Here is a 14,489-nt window from a genome sequence, read left to right as displayed (position 1 = left end):
CCAGAAGAACCAGACGGAAGACATGAGCAGACAGCTAAGAAAAATAGCTCTAGAAAGAAGCAAGCATTTGGAAGGAGGAATGGGTGATAGACTGAAATTGTCAGAGATGCTAGAGCATCAATCAACTTAGAAACATCCAGAAGAACGACAAAAATAACAAGACACAACAAAACAAGAAAAACTGCCAACAAAACTCTCCTTAATCCTGCAAACCTTTCAACTAATTCCTTCTTTCTACTCAAAGCAAACTCATAAAACAATTCCGTGTTTTGCTTTTTTATCTCCTCTGGTTTGGTCAAGATGATCAATGGCCTCCAAAGAGCCCAACCTTCCTGGCTTGGGCTATCAACATAATTGACTCAGCTGATGTCTCCCTTTTTGTTAACACTTCATATTTTTGTCTTCCAAGACCCCACTCTCCCAGTTTTCCCCACTTTACCACTTATTCTTTTAGCCTCTTTTGCTGGTGCCTCTTCCTTGTCCCTATTTCTACATGCTAATGTGCTTTAGATTAAGATCTTCCATCTCTTCTCTGTATTCACTCCTTACGTGATCCCATCAGGCTTTCAAACTACCTACATGTAACTAACTGTATCCATCAATGATTCCTAGTTTTCTCTCTCTAGCTTGAAACTCTCCCCTGGACCTACTTCTATTTGCCTACTGGACATTTTAGATATCTAACACACATCCCAAATTTACACATTTAAACCAGAGCCACCCAAATTTCCTTTTCCAGAGTTTCCTCATTATGATAAATGTCAACACTACTTTACCCAGTTTTTCAAGTCAAAAAGGTTGGAATTATCCAGATCATTAACTCAGCTATCAGTACTATTTTTAAAATGCAACTTAAGCATTTTTCAACATTTCTAACATTACCACCTTAATCAAAAGGTGGTATCTCACCTGGATATATCTCACCTGGATTATCACAAAATCTCCTTTACTAGGCCTCCCCTCTGTTGACCCTTACCACCTACAGTCTTCTCTCAGCTGCCAGACTGCTTTAAAATACACACCATACCCTTATCCTGTGTCATTTCTACCAAAAGATTCCTATTTAAATGAGAACAGAACCCTAAGGCTTGCAGAACCTAGTCCTTTCTGATTTAGTTTTCTACCAGTGGTTCCCCTCGCCATTTTGTTCCTCCTTGTGATTCCTTGAACACATCAAGCATGCGCCTACTTCAGGAACTGGAATGTTAACTCCTACAGATTGTGAACGACTCATTCCATCTAGAATCAACGAATATTTAAAAGGTAACTCTGGCTGCTGTGTGGAAAAAGAGAACTTCAAGAATGATGGCAGAAAAAGAAATTTGAAGACTATTAGAGTAACTCAAAGGAAAGAGGAAGGTAACTTGGACTGGGAAAGGAGCATTGAAGATGGAATAAAGGGGCAAATTCTAGACATATTTAGTGCAATCGATGAGCCTTACCCTAGGAGAACCACCTTATGATCATGGTATGTTCCTCGCCAGGTTAAGTATCTATGGACATATTTGAGAAGGCTAGCCAAGAACTGCTTCTGAACTGGCAACAGAGAGAGACGAAGGAATCAATCAAAGCATGACACACAGGTTTTGGCATGAGCAAATGTATGGATGGTGATATCATTTATTAAATTGGGAGAGGATGGAGGCAGGACTAGACATGGAAAGGAATAGGGGAACAGGGAACCATGAGTTCTGTTATAAAAATGTTAAAGAGATACCCCTTAAATATCAAAACAGTTGGATATATATATCTAGAGTTCAGGAAAGAAGTTTGAGCTAAATATACAAATCAGGAATAATCTGCACATAACCAGTACTTAAAGCCATGAGAATGAATGAGATCACCCAAGAAGAGTAAGGCAAAAATACCCTTAGCAAAGGAGACTAAAATATGGCTAGTGAAAAAGAAGGTATAAGATAATGGCACCTGGAAGCCAAGAGCAATGTTAAAAAGGGAATAAAAAGCTATATCAAATCTTCTGAGAAGTTACTGAGAATTACAAAATGACAACTTGATCTGGCAATATGAAGACTGTCAGCAGCCTTGTAACAGCAATTTTAGTGAGAGGAAGAAAGAAGAAAATCTGACCAGAGCAGGCTGGAGACAAAATGGGAAGCAATAAAGTGAAGATGATGAGTACATACAACTCTAGTGAACTGAGCTATAAATTTGAATAGAAGTAGTAGCCAGAGGATGATCTGGAGTAAAGAGAGAGAGAGTTTTTTGTCTGTAGATTTTAGCTACCAGAGCATGGTCATATGCATGATCCTATAAAGAGAGAAAATGTTGGGGATCCCTGGGTGGCTCAGCGGTTTAGCGCCTGCCTTTGGCCCGCGGCGCGATCCTGGAGTCCCGGGAACGAGTCCCGCGTCGGGCTCCCGACATGGAGCCTGCTTCTCCCTTCTTCTGTGTCTCTGCCTCTCTCTCTCTCTCTCTCTCTCTCTATCATGAATAAATAAATAAATAAATCTTTAAAAAAAAAAAACAAACAGTAAACAATTTACCCTTAATGCAAGAGAAAACATAGTACCAATACAGGTGAAGGGTATTTTGGAAGATCTGAAGATTGGAAAATGTGGAAAATGAGGTACTTTTTATCTGATTCCTCCCAATTTTTCAATAAATTACAAGACAAGATCGTTGACTGAGGAGAAATTGCAGATTTAAGGAGAGAGGTACGAAAAGTCACTGCAGAGAGGGCTCATTCAGTGTACTAAATGATTTTACTATCTCAGAGAAAAGGTTATAAATACTTTAATAATTACAGTTACCTTTAGTCACATTAAAGTGGCAACACCTTAAATGAACATCAACAGAGGGTCAACTGAATAAACTATAGAATATAAACTCAGTGGAGGGATCCCTGGGTGGCGCAGAGGTTTGGCGCCTGCCTTTGGCCCAGGGCGCGATCCTGGAGATCCGGGATCGAATCCCACGTCAGGCTCCCGGTGCATGGAGCCTGCTTCTCCCTCTGCCTGTGTCTCTGCCTCTCTCTCTCTCACTGTGTGCCTATCATGAAAAAATAAAAAAACATTTTTAAAAAAATAAAATAAAATAAACTCAGTGGATTAGTAATTAATTTTATTAAGACCAATGTAATAAAAGCATGTATATATATTAATATATGCACAGTATGTTACTAAAAATTTGACTCACACAATAGTATAAAGTGCTACTGGTGTTTTGAAATATTTATGTTTCAGTGTATTTATATCCACAAATGTGTTTTTATAAATATCAAAAAAAGGTCTGGGAGAAATATACAATGAACTATTAAGGGGGACTGGCAGGTAACAGAGGGAGGCAAATGAACCCAACATACATATAAAACAAGAGAAACCTATAAGCCAAAATACGTACTATAGAAAATTCTATGTCCTTTACACTTAGTAATGGTATAAACACTATAATTCAAAGATTCGTACACAAAGATTTTAAATTATGGCACATTTTAATGGAAAACCAAAAGCAATCTAAATGTAAGAAAATTATGCAACTATTTAATATGTTCATAATATGGGGTGCCTGGGTGGCTCAGTGGTTGAGCATCTGCCTTTGGCTCAGCTCATGATCCCGGGTTCCTGAGATAGGGTCCCGCATCAGGCTCCCTGCAGAGAGCCTGATTCTCCCTCTGCCTGTGTCTCTGACTCTCTCTCTGTCTCTCATGAATAAATACATAAAATCTTTAAAAAAAAATGTTCATAATAGGCTACATATTTTAGGTAGAAAATATTTCAGACATACAAAAAGTATAAAGAATAAAAGCAGCACCAATATGCCAAATACTTAGGTTAAGAATTTAATTTATTCTTTAATGACATGGGACCTTATGATAATGTTAAGTGGGGAAAGAATATCAGAATACAAAATTAGGGTATGACTTTAGCTATGTAAGACTGTATGTACAGAATAAAATACATGAAAATGTTAACAGTGGTTGTCACTGGGTCCTAAGACTGTGTGGACTTTCATATCTCTTTATACTTTTTGCCAGGTTTTCTACAATAAGTCTTATCATTTTATAACCATAAAAATACTGAAGTTCACTAGCACCATTACCTTGGGATCATGAACAAATGTATTTCCTTTGGTTCCAGGAGGAAAATCGCCAGTACAAATGTATTTTAGACATTCAATGATGGTCTAAAAAAACAGAAATTTATATTAGCTTTGAGAATCAGAGAAGTTTATCATAAAATGTTAATTCGTTATAAAAACATTAACCACAGACTATAAGAGATATGTCAGAAAAAATTTGATATTATGAAACTTGTAATATAGATATGATTAGGTGTTAAAGAATAACTGCATTGAAAAGCTAATTAAAAAGGTATACTAAAATAAGAAGTTACTGTTAAAATCTTCTATTTCCAATTAAAATCCTTTAATAACAATAGCTAATGTAAAATATGGTTACCATAGCTGATAACACCATATTATATAAATGAAATTTGCTGATGGTAAAAAAATGTAAATATTCTTCCAAAAAAAGAAATAGAAGAAAAAGAGGTAATAGATGTGTTAACTGGAGAGGAGGGATCCTATGTATTTCCATACATATGCCAGTATGTATGGCATATTAAGTCACCTTAATATACCCTTTAAATATCTTAAAATTTTATATATCAATCACACTCTAATAAAGCCAAAATTTTTTAAAGTAAAATTTTAAAAAATGGCTAATGGTTACACAGGCCTCACTATGTGCCTTGTATTTTACTCACCACCCACCTTTACATACATTAACCACTTAATTTTCACATTAGTCTTAGGTTGTAGAAAACTCTTTTAACTCCATTTTATGAGAAAACTAAAGCGCTATGCCTCTGGGTCACCCTTGCCCGATCACATAGATTATATGTATTTGGATAGCTAGTATTTATAAACACTATGCACTTAATTCTATGTACACAATAAGTAACTTTTCCACACAAGCAAAAGTAGATAAAAGACTGGCATTCAATGCTCAACACGAAACCTCTTTCTGTATGTTTTTTGCTACGTTTAGTCTTCTCTGTTATACAGACAACGCCCTGCTTTTTCTCAAGCCACCCTTAAAGAGCAGACAGCCTCTTGGCTATACTTTTCTAGTACCTGCATGCCACTCCGGGGTCCAACTCAAATTTCTAAATATTCCCTGGTCCTCAAAAAGCCAAAATCAGTAAGCTGTGCTCCAATTTTCTATTCTGACTGGGTAAGAGCATCCTAACAACAGTTATCCAATGTAAGTAGGCCCCACAGCATCAGTTTCACTTTTAAGTCATTTATTTTCCCATTTATTATGCTTACACAGTCGGCATACTCAGAAACTCGTCTACGAAGTTCCTATGCCCATCGTATTTTGTAATTTTTTAAGAAATTCCTATAATGGGACAACTGCCAGGAAATGAATGCTATGTTTTGGGAGCAAGGAAAGTGTATTTAAAAAAACAAAACAAACAAACAAAAAATCAATGCAGACTACAGCTTCGTGCAGGAATGAAAACTCGCTGTAAACCTTGTCCTCCCAACAAGCCCGGACACCCTCACGAGGCTGGGACTGGTCCCCTCCCAGGGGCGCCGAGGCCCACCGTCCACACCGGGCCACGCCCAGGGCCCGGGGCGCCAGCCGCAGGCCCACACACTTCCTGGGGCCCCAAGAGCTGAGCCATAGGGACGCCTCGCCTTTCATCCTTACTACTGTTGGGCTCCCCAGACATTTTACCCTCTAGATTTCGCAAGGTGTGGCGGACGGTAAACTGAAGGCGGCTACGGAGAACTTACCGTCTTCCCCGCCCCGTTGGGTCCAACCAAAATTGTGAGGGGGCTGAAAAAAGTGATAATTTGCTTATCTTTGTCCTCTATTCCAAAACTCCGCACGCCCAAAATGCTCATCTTTTCGATCCGGGACATGTTTGCAAATGGTTCTTTTCTCAACACGGGGGGACCTCGGGACCTAGAGGCGCGGCCCACCGAGACTTAGGGGTGAAGCCGGAGCACGACGAGCCGGGCCGTGGGGACTTGCGAGTCTCCGAACTGGGAGGCTCCAGGGAGGAGCGAAGGCTCTGGCTGGAACGCTTCCTCCCACACCGGCTTCCTTCCCGCTTGACTGGCGAGGGAGGGGGCGGGGGCGGGGGCCGGGCCGGGGGTGCCCGCGTAGACGCAAAAGACAGACCCTCGGGACCCCGCACAAGGGAGCACTCACGGATTCCCGCCGCGGCCGGCCCGCGGGTCACGTGCGACGCCACGACAGGCGTGCATTTACGCTGCAGGCCCGGGGCACGCCGGGAAGTCGGAGGCTCGCGGTGCGCGCGCAGCTCTGGCTTCCGGGAACGGGTCTGCCCTGAGGGTGTGCTGGTGGCCGCGCGGTGCTCAACGCTGCCGGGCAGCCTTAATGAGCGCTAGCTGTGAGGACGGCGAACCTTTGTGACAAACGGCGGTTATCAGAGTACGATTCTGGAACCCCTGGAATGGAAGGGAGTGCGGTGTCGGCTAATGTCAAAACTATCTTCTGACCCTGTTCGGTTTGTTTCGCTAATGTACGCATCTGACGTATGGTGACGCCATCGCACTGATGGCTAATAGGATGCGTGCTCGTGTATTTCTTGTGCTTAAAAAAAGAATCTCAATTTTAATTTTCAATTGAGTAAATATTGACAGTTGTAACTCACATCAAACCTCTTTGGGAATCCTGAATAATTTTTAAGAGTGTAGGAGTTTAAGACCAAAGGTTTGAGGGACGCCTGGGTGGCTCAGCGGTTGAGCATCTGCCTTTGGCTCAGGTCGGAATCCGGGTGCTGAGATCGCGCCCCGCATCAGGCTCCCTGCATGGAGCCTGCTTCTCCCTCTGCCGGTGTCTCTGCCTCTCTCTGTGTGTTTCTCATGAATGAATAATTTAAAAAAAAATCGCAAGATCTACCCTCTTAGCAAAATTTTAAGTATATGATATAGTATTGTTATGCACTATAGTATGGTTAACTACAGGCATTATGGTACACGATGTTTCATAATTCATCTTGCATAACTCAGTCTCTTAAAGGTGTCTCTTCTTATAGTGGTACTTAGAGGAATGGATTTCCTTCACATCATATTTGCAAGTATTTTATAGTTTTATAACAGCATTTGGCTTTTGATCTACAACAGCAGTTCTCAAACTTTTGGTCTTTTTTTTTAAGGTTTTATTTATTTATTTTTTTAAATATATTTTTTTAATTTTTATTTATTTATGATAGTCACACAGAGAGAGAGAGAGAGAGAGAGGCAGAGACACAGGCAGAGGGAGAAGCAGGCTCCATGCACTGGGAGCCTGATGTGGGATTCGATCCCGGGTCTCCAGGATCGCGCCCTGGGCCAAAGGCAGGCGCCAAACTGCTGCGCCACCCAGGGATCCCAAGATTTTATTTATTTATTCATGAGAGACACACACAGAGAGAGAGAGAGGCAGAGACACAGGCAGAGGGAGAAGCAGGCCCCCTGCCAGGAGCCCCATGCAGGACTCCATGCTGGGACGGCAGGATCAGGTCCTGAGCCAAAGGCAGAGGCTCAACCATTGAGCCACCCAGGGGTCCCAGTGATAAGTGTTCTTATCACAAAAAAATTAAAAATAAGGAAAGTGGGAGGAAATTTTTCAAGTAATGGATAAACCAATGGCATTGACTGTAGTGATGGTTTCACTGGTGTATATTTACCTTGGAAGTCAACAAGTTGTATGTATTACATATGTCCACCATTTTATATAGTAAAAATTTTTAAGTAAAATAAGGGGAACAAAAAAAATGACTGAATATTGCTTTTTGGAACCCAATTTACAGACGGCTATCACATGCAAGAACCTATAGAAAAAATACAGCTATTACAAAACAGTAGTGGAAGACATAAAAATCAAAGCAAAAACTTTCGATTATTGATCCAGAAAAATGTAGAAAATGCTCTCCACTTAAAATCAGTCATTTGCAGGACTTAATACATAAACTAAAAAATTCAAGTCAAAGGATGCAAGTGAGGAAAGCCAGTGAGTACTCTCTTGATGTACCAAGAAAGAAACAGGAAAGCATCAAAAATCATATATTTTAAGTAACTAATGGAACACAGCAGATTGAAATTATACAGTAGTGCTTTATGTAACAAGCTAAATGTAATTTTAAAAATGAGAAAAGATAAGAGCCCATTTTAAAAGTCAGTTTATTTAAATATTATTTACATACAGTAAATGTCTCCCTTTTACAGAGTACAGTTCCATGACTTTTGACAAATGTAAATAGTTGTAAACCAGCAAGGCCATTTTTTTTCTGCACAGCATTTGCATTGCTTAGATACTTGGATATCAATAGGAAGAAAAAAAGCAAATCTGTATCTACAAATTACCACTCTAAGTTTCAGGTGGATGAAGATCTATATTTTTCTGGCAGCAATAAGAGTAGAGCCCAAAAATGTAATTATACACACTTTTATTTAAAAAAAAAGATTTTATTTATTCATAAGAGACACAGAGAGGCAGGCTCCCTGTAGGGAGCCTGATGCTGGACTCAATCCCAGGATCTCAGGACCCCAGGACCACGACTTGAGCCAAAGCCAGACGCTCAACCACTCAGCCACCCAGGTGCCCCTTACCCACACTTTTTTTTTAAAGATTGTATTTATTCATGAGAGACACACACAGAGAGGCAGAGACACAGGCAGAGGGAGAAGCAGGCTCCATGAAGGGAGCCGGATGTGGGACTTGATCCCAGGACTCCAGCATCACACCCTGAGCCAAGGCAGACGCTCAACCACTGAGCCGCCCAGGTGTCCCGACCCACACTTAAAAAAATTTTTTTTAAAGATTTTATTTATTCATGAGAGACACAGAGAGAGAGACAGAGACAGAGACACAGGCAGAGGGAGAAGCAGGCTCCACGCAGGGAGCCCAATGTGGGACTCGATCCCGGGACTCCAGGATCACGGCCGGGCTGAAGGCGGCGCTAAACCGCTGAACCACCCGGGCTGCCCCCGACCCACACTTTTATATGAGAATTTTTGTGATGCCTGAGCGTCTGCTTTTGGCTCAGGGTGTGATCCTGGGATCCGGGATCAAGCACCACCTTGGACTCCTTATGGGGAGCCTTCTTCTCCCTCTGCCTATGTCTCTGCCTCTCTCTGTGTCTCTCATGAATAAATAAAATCTTTTTTTTTAAAAAGGAATTTTATGACTCAACATAAGAAATTAGCAATGATTGAGACAACCAGTCTTTTTATATGTCTCCTGCTGTGATTTTTTTTCAAATGTAGCTGACTCACCATGCACATTAGTTTCACGTGTACAATATATTGATTCAACAAATTTATACAGTATGCTAGGCTCACCGAAAGTGTAGCTACCACGTGTTGCCATGCAACCTATGACAATACCCTTGACTATATGCTTCTACTGTGATCTTGGCATGAAGTACCAAATATCTCCTATGCAGTTTGGTTTTTAAAAATTAACTTGAATCTAATCTTTTTTAAAAAATTATTTATTCATGAGAGGCAGAGGGAGAAGCAGGCTCTATGCAGGGACTCCGACCCGAGACTCGATTCCAGGTCTCCAGAATCACACCCTGGGCCAAAGGTGGCGCTAAATTGCTGAGCCACCCAGGCTACCCAACTTGAACCTGATCTAATCACACTTTTACACTTAGCCTCAGGCATTAGGATTAGGTTACTAATTCCACAAGGACAGAAAAGACAAATCTGGAAGGAAGGGTGTGTTATAAGACACTGGTCCAGGTTCTCAGGTCAGTATCATTAAAAGAAGGACTGCTGCAGATTTTAAAAGAGTTTTTAGAAAATATTTATTTAAAAAATATTTATTTTATAGAGAAAGGGAGAGAGAGGAGCAGCCGAGGGAGAGTGAGAGAGAGTACTAAGCAGACTCTGCACTGAGTACAGAGTCCAATGTGGGGCTCAAACTCACACCCCTGAGATCATGACCTGAGCTGCCCCTAAAAGACTTAAAAAAAAAAAAAAAAGCAACACATGGTCCTGGGGTGGATTCTTGTTTGTGCATAGAAATGTGAAGGGAATTTGGGGGATACAAAGGGAAATTTGAATGCAGTCCAGAAATTACATGCTAGAAAATTATCATTGTTAATTTCATTATATTTGATGCGACATTATCTTGCTGTGTAAGAAAATGATTCTTTTTTGAGATATATATGAAGTGTTGATAATGGAGCATCATGCTTTTCTGTAATTTACTTTAAAATACTTAAGGAGGGATCCCTGGGTGGTGCAGCGGTTTGGCGCCTGCCTTTGGCCCAGGGCGCGATCCTGGAGACCCGGGATTGAATCCCACGTCGGGCTCCTGGTGCATGGAGCCTGCTTCTCCCTCTGCTTGTGTCTCTGCCTCTCTCTCTCTCTCTCTGTGTGTGACTATCATAAATAAATAAAAATTAAAATAAAATAAAATACTTAAGGAGAAAACAGCAAGCTGAAGAAAAAAGTTTACAAGATAAAGTAGCCAGATTCTATTACAAAAAATTCAACTTTGTTAACAGTTTTATAGGAAACTATAAGACTAAGAGAACATATAGGAAACTATAAGACTAAGAGAACAAACTAAAGGAAGGGGGTAGAAATGAATTTCGATAAAAATGATTAATCCCTAAAATAAAAAAAAACTGAAAGAGCAAACCAATCCAATTCCTATTTCTCAGTAAACTATTACTGGAAAATGTTTTCTTTTTCTCTTTTTTTTGAAAATGTTTTATTTTTCTTATATCATAATTAGTGAAATGAAAAAAAAACTTCTATGAGTTATTTTATACTTACTAGTGAATCTCGTTTTCTTTGTAGTACTTTCTGACACATTCTTTTTCTGATATTGATGTTGATACATTAGCTTTCTTTTGATTAGTGTTTATCTAGTATATCTTTCTATCCCTTGATTTTCCATCTTCTAATGTCATTTTGCATGAAGTATATCTCTTGAAAATAGCTGACAGATGATTTTGGGTATAATTTCATAGTGTCTACCTTTTAATAGGTGAGTTTAATCTTTTCAATTACCATGATTCATGATAAATTTGGATGTATTTCTCATATCTCTTTCAATGCTTTTCTTTGCTTCTTTTTCTCCTTTCCTGGTTTCTGGATTGACTAAACTTTTTTTATGCCCTTGTTGTGTTCTACTGATTTGGAAGTTGTACATTCTATTCCTGTTCTTTTAGTGGTTCTTCTTAAATTTTTCATATGCCTATTTTAAAGTCTAAAGTTAATACCTTTAGGAAACTTTTAAACAGTACAACAACAGTAATATATACCAACTTTGATCATTGTATCTTCCACATTATCATTGTTTAGTATTTTTGTTCCTCATTGTCTTAAAATCCCCTAAGTAAGTTATTTTTTGACCAGCATTAATTTATTTAGGTTTACCACTATTTGTCAGTCTCTTTGATAACCACGGCTTCTTGCATCACACCTTTCATGGGAGGTCATTTCACTTATCACATCAGCAAAACTGTTTAACCCTAGTGCTGAAGAGCCTTCAAGGAAAGAAATCTATCCCACAGTGCTGATAACCATGATTAAACAGTTATATTAGTGCAAGTGCTTTGTAAGTTGTAAAACACTAAAAATGCAAGGGATTTATTTTATTTCCATTTAATATTTTCAGAGGGGTGATCTGGTAAAATGTAACAAGAGCTGTAAAAATGTTCACACAAGTTTCTTAGCATAAGGAAATATTTTTTTAAATTATGCAAAGAGCTTTCTTAGCATTATTTATAGTTGTGAAAGACTAGAAACAATCCAATCAGTGAAGTAAACAATAGATACAATTTCATCTAATAGCAGATAACCTTGAAAATAATAAGTAGGGATCCCTGGGTGGCGCAGCGGTTTAGCGCCTGCCTTTGGCCCAGGGCGCGATCCTGGAGACCCGGGATCAAATCCCACGTCGGGCTCCCGGTGCATGGAGCCTGCTTCTCCCTCTGCCTATGTCTCTGCCTCTCTCTCTCTCTCTCTCTGTGTGACTGTCATAAATAAATAAAAATTTAAAAAAAGAAAATAATAAGTAGATACATGAAAGAGAGGTATTAATAAGCAAAAAAGATAAACACAAGCTGCACATACTCATTGATTACAAGTCTATGAAGTTATCCATGCATTAATAAAGATTGGAAGAAGTCATAAAAAAACTCAGTTGCCATGCTGAGGGGAGGAAGTTCTGTGTTTCTCTTCCCGTAATGTTATTTATTCAATAAAAAGAATTATTTTAAAGATATTGAAAGCATGAAGGTTAAAATACGGTAAAAAAAAAAAAAAGAGATGCTATCATTTTACCTTTAGTCACCACAAAAAATTTGTGGCATCATGCCCAGTCGATTGATTAGAATCAGTTCATAGAAAAGTCATTTGACCTTAAATGACTACACAGTTAGTAAAAAAACCACAGTTATCAGTTTTTTAAAAACACGTTGCCAATTTGGAAGCCACTAATAGAGATAAAGGTTTTTGGGCAAAAGTTTGGATGTTACCCATGAATACAACTTTTCAACACTATTCAAAATCCTTTTGCATAATTACTAGTAATTCTTAAAAATTCCAAGTACTGATTGCTAATTTTCTATTCTCCTAAAATAATGTGGGTTTTAAAAAAATGCCAGGTAGTTCACACTGACTTGGTCTCTACAGCTGAGCCTTAAAGTTTTGCTTTATCTTTTTTTCCAGGAGTGTGCCAAAGATTTTTTTAAAATTACTTCATGCTCCCAGCCTCAGGGAATAGACTCCTTGAGTTTCCACAGTATTCATATTAATTTGTTCAGCTAACACAACATGACTGCGTATTCATTCAGTTATTTTTTTCAACAAACATTGAATGCCTACAATAATAGGCCAGTCCTTGAAGACAAAAAGGTCAATTAAATAAACTCTTTCTACTCAAGGAGCTCAGTCTAGTAAAAAGGTCCTGAAGTGGGACGCTTGGGTGGCTCAGGGGTTTAGCGCCTGTCCTTCGGCCTGGGTCTCTGCCTCTCTCTCTCTGTGTGTCTCTCATGAATAAATAAAGTCTTAAAAAAAATAAATAAAAGGTCCTGAAGTGCATGACATCTACAGAATGCAGTCTTTTTAATAATCATAATAGTAAAAACAATCATTAACTTCTTTCAACTTGCAATGTTTTGTTTAATAAGCTTTTATTTCAAATAGTTTTAGAGTTGCAGAAGTCGCAACAATGTTATAGAGAGTTCCTGTGTACCCTGCACCCAATTTTCTCTATCGTTTATATTACTATATATTATATTTGTCACAACTGTGGAACCAACAATTGGCACATTACTAGGCTCCACTGTTTTTTGGAATCTCCTTAGTTTTATCTACCATCCTTTTCCTGTTCCTGGATTTCACCCAGGACACCACATTACATTTAGTCACCATGCTTGGACTCCTCTGGGTTGTGACAGTTTCTCAGACATTGCTTCTTTTTGATGACCTTGACGGTTTTAAGGAGTATTGCCTGGCTATTCTGTCCCTCTGGGGTATTTGGATATGTATAATGTTTTTCTCATGGTTAGATAGAGGCTATCGGGTTGGTGGGGAATACCACAGAGATAAAATGCCATTCTCATCACATTATATTAAGACTAGTTGCTACTAATGTGACTTATCACTATTGATGTTGATGTTGGTCACCTGGCTGAAGTTTGCCAGATTTCTCCACTGCAAAGTTCCTCTTCTTACAATCTCTTTTCCATATCGTATTATTTAAAATGTATTCCTTACTTCAGGAGGATGATGCACACCTTTTGTGAGAGTGGAATATCAACAAAAATTATTTGGAAAAAAAAACTAAAAAAAAAATTTATTTGGAGTTCCCTCCTGCACAGTAGATTAAAATAATTAACTTTTGTATGCAGTTTTACATTAATAAAGTTCTTTCAAATATTATTTTATAGTCTTTGCTATAAGAGAGTTTAAAGTCAGGTTTGGGAGATCAGTTTCACAGAGCAAAAGTTCAAAAATTATGACAAGCAACATAATTTTGGACATCCATGTTCATAGTAGCATTGTTCACAGTAGACAAAAGATGGAAGCAACCCAAATGTCCATTGACAGGTAAATGAATAAACAAAATGTGGTATATTCATACAGTGGAGTATTGCTCTGCCCTAAAAAGGAAGGAAATTGTCAAATGCTACAATGTGGATGAATCTTGAAGATATCTTAAGTGAAATAAGTCAGTCACCAAAAGACAAATGCCATATGATTCCATTTATATGTTGCCTAGAGGAGTCACATTTGTAGAGACACAAAGTAGAAGCATGGTTGCCAGGGGCTGGCAACATCCATTAAACAGATGTAGAGTTTCAATTTTGCAAGATGAAAGGAGTTCTGGAGATGGATTGTACAACATTGTAAGTGTACTTAACACTACTGAACTATACACTTAAAGTGATTAAGAAGTTAAATTTTATGTGTATTTTACCATAACAAAATATTTTAGGAGAAATATTATTTTGAATAGAAGACATTTTTCAGTAACTAGCCCT

The 14,489-nt window shown here is 38.8% G+C and overlaps 1 protein-coding gene across 3 annotated transcripts in view; it reads right to left on the bottom strand.

Annotated features, from left to right (window-relative positions):
- The window catches only part of RAD50 (RAD50 double strand break repair protein), a 230,072-nt gene that overhangs the window by 85,750 nt on the left and 129,833 nt on the right, over positions 1-14,489 (bottom strand). For 2 of the 3 annotated variants that reach the window (XM_038552121.1, XM_038552122.1), the window contains one exon: positions 4,060-4,143. Coding sequence is in view for 1 of the 3 variants with exons in the window: in XM_038552120.1 (XP_038408048.1) it covers positions 4,060-4,143; positions 5,764-5,892 (213 nt within the window). In the remaining 2 variants the exon portion in view is untranslated. Of the gene's footprint in view, positions 1-4,059; positions 4,144-5,763; positions 5,893-14,489 lie in introns of those variants that run through there. The other variant, XM_038552120.1, reaches the window with a different exon arrangement.

The sequence above is a fragment of the Canis lupus genome, chromosome 11, assembly GCF_011100685.1.
Source record: "Canis lupus familiaris isolate Mischka breed German Shepherd chromosome 11, alternate assembly UU_Cfam_GSD_1.0, whole genome shotgun sequence".
NCBI lineage: Eukaryota > Metazoa > Chordata > Mammalia > Carnivora > Canidae > Canis > Canis lupus.
This window is presented reverse-complemented; position numbering and strand designations above follow the sequence as displayed.